The sequence below is a fragment of the Acipenser ruthenus genome, unplaced genomic scaffold (genome assembly GCF_902713425.1).
Source record: "Acipenser ruthenus unplaced genomic scaffold, fAciRut3.2 maternal haplotype, whole genome shotgun sequence".
Taxonomy (NCBI): Eukaryota; Metazoa; Chordata; class Actinopteri; order Acipenseriformes; family Acipenseridae; genus Acipenser; species Acipenser ruthenus.
Window position 1 is genome coordinate 43,318 of NW_026708397.1, and position 7,355 is coordinate 50,672.

Here is a 7,355-nt window from a genome sequence, read left to right on the forward strand (position 1 = left end):
AGGTTTACAATGAAGTTGATAAAGTGCATCAGGTCCATTTAACTCACCTGATTCTGTTACTTTCTTGAGTCAATTACAAATTAAATAATCCTGTATGTATAAGCACACATCTTACTAAACTACTCAACTTTCTATCCATTTTACATTGCAATCTTTCATGAAAAATATTTAATATGCTCTATTATTAATTGTGGACAACAATATACAATTTAATGTTTTGATTTCTTATAAATGTAAGGCGATAGTGGCAACTACATCTGGAATCTATTAAGCGTGAATTACTTTGTTTCTGCTGCATATTCTTGTGAATTTTTCCCGGATTTTTTTAAGGTTTAAACCATAAATTATAGGACTGAAAACAGGAGGGACGATCAGAAATTCCAGTGACAGGAGATAGTGTAAAACCTGTGGAATATCACTTGAACCGTATTTACTGTACATTATATCAAAAAACACGGCAATGAAGTAGTTGATCACCATCAACAAATGTGGCAAACAGGTCTGCAAACATTTACTCATTGCTATACTAGATGCCCGGCACACACTGAGTATTTTCATATAGGAAAATAAAATAAAAAGGAAATGTGCAAAGAATATGCATATTATAACATATCCATATCCATTGTTAACAGTAGTCCCTACACAAGATAATTTCACAATTGACCAGTTATCACAATATAGTTTATCAATGTGGGAGCCACATAAGGGCAAGCTGATAGTCAATAGAATAGCAAAACATAAACAAGAGAATGAAAAAATCCAAGAAAACAGTATTAATTTACTAGTGGTCAAAGGTGACATGATAGTATGGTACTCCAGGGGCCTGCATATCGCCACATACCTATCACATGCCATCACTGTTAAATTTGATAATTCACACGTAGAAAAACTGTAGATGACAAATATTTGGAGCAGGCACCCAGAATATGAGATGACATGCGTATCAGACAGAAAATCAAACAGTAGTTTAGGATAGAAACCAGCAGTACCATACAGTGCATTAGCACTCAGATTACAGAGGAAAAAATACATGGGCTCATGAAGTGTCTTTTCAAGAGCTATTATTATAATTAGAGTTAAATTAACAAACATGATAAAGAGATAACCCAGGAGAGTGAAAGAAAAATAGATATATTTATTTGTGATTGATTCATTTAATCCAGAAAGGGTAAACATTGTAACGTAGGATGAGTTCTTTTTCTGCATAGCTTCTTGAAAATACCTGTGAATAAATACATAAAAAACACATTAGTACAAAGACTAAAATGGGGAACATACAGGTGATATAGCTATGCATTTGATTATCACATCATCTAAAGCGATCAGTTAATAATCATTTAAATATGCTATTCCTATTTTGAAAAGGAGATACATTTGTGCTGCAAATAGTGAAATCAGTATATTGTCCTCTTTCCAATTCATGCCCTTTTTAAATGTTGAAGTGTACATGATGAAGTATAGTTGCTACATGGAATACATGTATGGATGCATACCAACATCATTTAAAAGGAGACGTCATCTTTAAATGGTTAGACATTCAACCCTAAACCAAATGCATGTAAAAAGACAGAGACTGTAATATGCAAGTGATTACTCTTTAACAGCTGTGTCTCAACATCAGTCCACTATTACAACATGTGTCCTATAGTTTACCAAGCTGGGTAATGAACTTCATCAGAAAACAGACCCTGAGGGCTGTCAAGCTTGTTTACATTCCTAAAGGTAGATTTAAGTGCAGACACACACATCTTGTCAAATCCTAACCCTTCAAGTCATTGTGTAACTACACAGGCAGTCTCCTGCTGCTCTCTGAAGCAGCACTGGGAGCTGTCATCATCTTTACAAGCTCTCCCATAATCTATGCACTCACTCATATAATCTGGGTAAAACTACACACAATTTCTGGGGAAGCAGATCAAAAAAGTAGTTATCGCTTCAAGCACATTATCTGTATTATACAGATTATATCAACTGGAAATTCCTTCTCCATTGGCCAGAGAGCAGCAATGTTTTAGGGGTTAAAGAAGCTTAGAAGCTTAGACTGTTAAAGAACAGAACAGTTCTATGATTAGCTAGCGTTCTTTAAATGACTCACAAGATTAAGCTTTGTGAATTTACTTGATTTTAATCAATACTAATACTAGTATTACAACTATATATATATATATATATATATATATATATATATATATATATATATATATATATAATGTATACACACACACAGCTAGATAGATAGATAGATATAATGAAAAACATGCACAGCTGATGCATTATTAATGCACTATTGCACTATGACTAAATTGTCATCCTAACTTGCATCTTATTTCATATTGTACTTTAGTAATTTAATTACACTTACTGTAAACTATACTGTATTTAAATATTGACCTTGCATTGTAACCCTGTGCTGCCCTGTAACATCTGTAAGTCGCCTTGGATAAAGGAATCTCCCAAATAAATAAATAAACAGATAATAAAGATACATAGCATCAGGGTACAGGACCCAATAACATGTTTACAATAGCACAATAACAACAGATTAAAGGCACACATACATTAAAATATTATTTTTCAAATTACCTCTCAGAGAGATCCTCAGGAGAAGCTGCTGGTGGAAGCATGCAGTGCTGTGTGGACAGTACTTCTGAGTCTGAAGAAATGTGCTGAGCTTTATATGCTTCCTTTAGAGGGGGGAGGGGGTACTGCCTCTGAAACATCCAGGGGGATGTAGAAGTTTAATGAATAATCCATTGAAAACAAGATCTATTAGCAAGTCAGTGGCTTTGGTTGCATCACCTTTCAGACCCAGAAGGGAATGTTTTATGTTCACAATCCTGCCCTGCAGAGCTCAAGGCAACAGCAGCAAGATAGATTACAGGCACCTGAGCACAAGCCTTGCATCACAGAGCTCCTGACCACTGATAAATCAGTCTAGTGTAATGTCTATGCCATGCATGTACAGGCACAATATAGGATAGACTAGTCATTTTGTTGAATGTTTAAACACTTTGTATGAATAATACATTTTTTGATACCTTTGAGTTCTGTGACGTCATTGTGAATAGAAGGTTGTGTGGTCCAGTGGTTAAAGAAAAGGGCATGTAAGCAGGAGGTCTCCACTTCAAATCCCAGCTCAGGCACTGACTCATTGTGTGACCCTGAGTAAGTCACTTAAAATTCTTGTGCTCCGTCTTTCGGGTGAGACGTTGTAAATGACTCTGCAGCTGATGCATAGTTCACACCCCCTAGTCTCTGTAAGTTGCCTTAGATAAAGGCATCTGCTAAATAAACAAATAATAATTGAATAAGTAAAGAAAACGTAAGTATGTTAATATTCATTATATTTTTAATTTCATTCAAATCAAGTTTCTGTAGTACACATTTGTGTCGTTGGAAGTGGTTTCAGGGTTAGACATTGATTCTCATGCAAAGGCATCACAGCTGTAACAGTTACAGGTAGTATGCTCTTGAAAGTTAACATGGACAAGTAAACAAGGAATACAAACAGAAAGCACCAACATACTGAGGATAGAACTTCACTGACACTTTCATTCATTCTTAAATTAACCACTTTTTAACTGAGATCAAACTATACGTCAAGGAATCAAGCAGCCTCCACTGAGGACCTATTCCACTGGCTACAGCAGAGACAGACTTACTGTAAGTGGCCATTCTGGGACGATCCAGGGTGATTGTCAGACACAGAGCACAGAGCTGTTTTGTGAGACAGTAGGATGTATGAAGGGAGGTCAGTGGGTTTGTTTCACACCACACTACTACAGATTGAACTGATCTCCTTCCCTATTGTAATGAACCTTTATAAATTAGTGGCTGTACCTTAGTTTGTTAGACTTTATTATTTTATATAATTCACAAGTTCAAAGCACTCTGAATTCTAGTCTACTTCAAACATAGCACATATTTTTTTCTAATATGACCGTGCCCCAATAGGCTTATTGAAAAATACTGTAATGCTCGACTATAAGTGGGTTTTGACAGGTCAGGTATATACATAATAACAAAAACAAAAACATATAACCACTGGGCATTATCAAATCCTTTCTTCATTTTATGTTCTAAATTACGTAAGAACATTAATTACAAAGACATTTTGCTTGCTTTAGAGGCAGGAAAGCCCTTTATCAAATCTCTCATTTGACAGTTTGGCCTGGAAAATCTGCATTCACCAGAAGCAGCCATCACTGGAATGGTGTATCAGCTCATCTGTTTCCATGCATGTCCTGCAGCATTTTCACAGGACTCATACTTGCGAGGTGCCGACATGATGAGCAGCAGCTACAGTGTCAGGGGTGCAAATCGTTTTGAAAATTGGTGCTAAACTGTTTTGAAAGTTTACCACCAGAGAGCCTGTTGGTGCTAAATCAGCCCCATCCCCCTGCTCCTCAATGAGCGTTTCATGTTTTGTGTTACAGTAAATATTTTTAACACAATGTACATCCATAGCAGCCTGTAATGTTATTACATTTCTTTCTTAGAAGAAAAATAATTTGTATTAAGAAACGGTAGATGTAGTTTAATTATTATTATAATTATTATTATTATTATTATTCCATTCAGAAATAATGGATAAAAATAAATAATCAGAGTATTTTACTGGGTAAAAAAATAAAATATAATTAACAAAATGATTAAATGAAACAGTAACTTGTGAATGTAGCTACATTGTCAGATTAGATTTACATTAGCTGCAATAACTGATTTGGTTTTAGCATTTTTTAATCAATAAAATGTGTTTATAAACTAGCAAAGCTTAACCTTTGCGATAAATGAAGAGGCTTGTGAACACTAAACATTATTTTACAATGTATTGTTACCTGTTAAGTCTACTACCTAAACACATCTACTGGCGCCAGAATTTAATGTTGCTGGTGCTATATGAGGTACCCCAATTTTGCACCCCGAGTGTTTTGCGCGCACATAACGAACACATTCAATCTCACGGCAGCTCTAAAGGGTGGGGTCCCAAGGCGGCCGCCTCGCTTGCCTTGCCTTAAGGCCGGCCCTGCATACCTGACTTTGTGAAAAGCATGTTACAGAACAGAAATGTTGAACTAGGCTATGTATGGTCTGAAGTATTCGAATACTTAAATAAATGTGCTCTGTACTTGTACCCGTTTAATCTGTGTCTGGACTCTATAGAGCACTGGATAGTAATGTTTTTAATTATTAAGAATCTGAATACATTACAGTTGGACTAATTAGATTTTTTCTTAATATTTTAATAATTGTTTTGTGTATCACAGACAGACTCATATCATAGATAATGGTGTTTAAAAGAGGGGGGACAATTAGAAATTCCAGTGAGGGGATGACACAAACAACAGTTTCTTAAGGCTGAATCGGCTCTGAATAACGTCTATGAAGATACTAATATAAAAGGTACTGCATGAAATGAAATGTGGGAGACAGGTTTGTAGAGCTTTATTCCTATGAACCTTGGAGCTTTTTTTGCAGACTTTAAGTGTGTTTATCTAAGAGTATAAAATAAAACTAAAAGATATGAAAAATAAATATATTGAAAATAAAGCATATACATTATTAACAGTCGTGCCTGTGCAAGAAAGTCTGACTGCTGCCCAGGTGTGCCAATATAGCTTATCAATGATGTTTACACATAAAGGAAGCATCACAGCCAGTACCACTAAAATGATCATCAAACACACAGGGATGATCCAGCCAGCAATCAAATATATTGTTTTGGAATTGTCACAATGGTGTGGTATTGTAAAGGCATGTACGCTGCTACATATCTGTCATGGGCCATAACTGATAAAACTGTCATTTCTATAATAGCATAGAGATTCATAAAATACATTTGAACAAAACAAAATGCATAAGAAATGACCTGGGTGTCGAAGAATATCCACCCAGAATGCAGCAAACAAACTAGCTGTTCCAAAGAGTGCATTCATAAATACATTACAGAGACAGATGTACATAGGCTCATGGAGGCTATTCTCTAGAATTATGAATAAAATAAAACATGAATTAACATTGATTATCAAAAGATACCCTATTAAAGAGACAACAAAAATAGACATATTGATTGTTACCCGTGTGCCCAAAACCTACAAGTATAAACAATTCAATAAAGGATGCATTTTCCATGGCTATTCCAGGTCTTTAATCCTGTTTAAATAGACTGTCTGCTGAAACGTGTCGGGCTGTTTTGTATAGACACTGAACGGACAGGAGTCTGTGTTCCAGTCTCCACCTGTAAATAGACAGTACATATTTATTGTTACCCATGTCCACAAATCTTACATGTGTAAACAATTCAATGCAAGCTGTATTTTCCATTGTTATTCCAGGTTTTATATAATGGATTTCAATGAACACATAGGAACAAAAAAAGTAATGAATAAATTATAAGGTTTACAATAGGGGATGTACCATTTTAAAGCCTCATTTTAAAATAAGAATGAGGTACCAAGTTTGTGCCCCAGTCTCTACCTCTGATCCAGAACAATTTGGAAACAATATGACACTTTTTTGTTTTAAGGTGTCATTATGGACTAAAATATTGTACTGCATTATTTCCACTGGAGCTAAAAACAGAGTGTGTTTCATCAGTCAACAGTGATTGTGTGGTCCTACTGAGTAAAGCCCACTGCACACAGCCTGACTCAAGGCGTCACAACTCATCTCATCTCAACTGGCCTTACAGAGTCTGGATGAAAAAACCAACCCTTAAAACCAAGATTTATGCAGATTTCAGTCGGGATGTCTTCAGATTTGAAGACTGAACATGTTAAATCTTTTTCTGACGCAGTTTCATTCAGATGTGATCAGTCTGTCTGTGTGCGGTGGTTGCCGACCAAGACTGACTGAGACTGATTAGTCATAAGGGTGTCAACCAATAGTGAAGCAGGTTTACGTGACGTAGCTTGTCATGTAACTTGTCATACAAGATGGCGGAATATCGACAGCTTTAGTTCCACAGGTAAAAATACATTAGTCTTGAATTGCTCTGAGTGTCCCAAATTCAAAAATACCAGATAATGTGCACATTTGAATAGTTTTTTTTAGGTGTTTACTAATCAAAGGTAAATAATCAATTTACCTTTTTATTATCAATCAACTACTGACAGCCTATAATTTCTTACTGCACTAAAACAGAAGTAACCGGTGTGTCGATCTCCAATAGGTCACAAATCAAAAAGCCCCTAGATCCACACGCTGAGAAAAAAACGCCAAAGTCAAATAAAAATCAACAGGTTGGATTTTATTTACCACAGGCTAAAGTGTAGTAGACAAACTATACAAAAAGGCAAACACTGCCTGAAACGTTTGCATGGTGTAAATGGTCAATAGCTAAATTATTAGGCTAA

The 7,355-nt window shown here is 35.6% G+C and overlaps 1 protein-coding gene across 1 annotated transcript; it reads right to left on the reverse strand.

The window, feature by feature from the left end:
- Positions 1-245: 245 nt before the first annotated feature.
- LOC117406290 (olfactory receptor 52E8-like) lies at positions 246-2,632 on the reverse strand. Its single transcript, XM_034010231.3, has 2 exons — positions 2,584-2,632; positions 246-1,222 (listed from the first exon to the last, which is right to left on the reverse strand). Exons 1-2 carry the CDS (start codon positions 2,622-2,624, stop codon positions 268-270), a joined length of 996 nt encoding a protein of 331 aa, XP_033866122.3. The 5' UTR covers positions 2,625-2,632; the 3' UTR covers positions 246-267.
- Between the last annotated feature and the right edge of the window lie 4,723 nt (positions 2,633-7,355).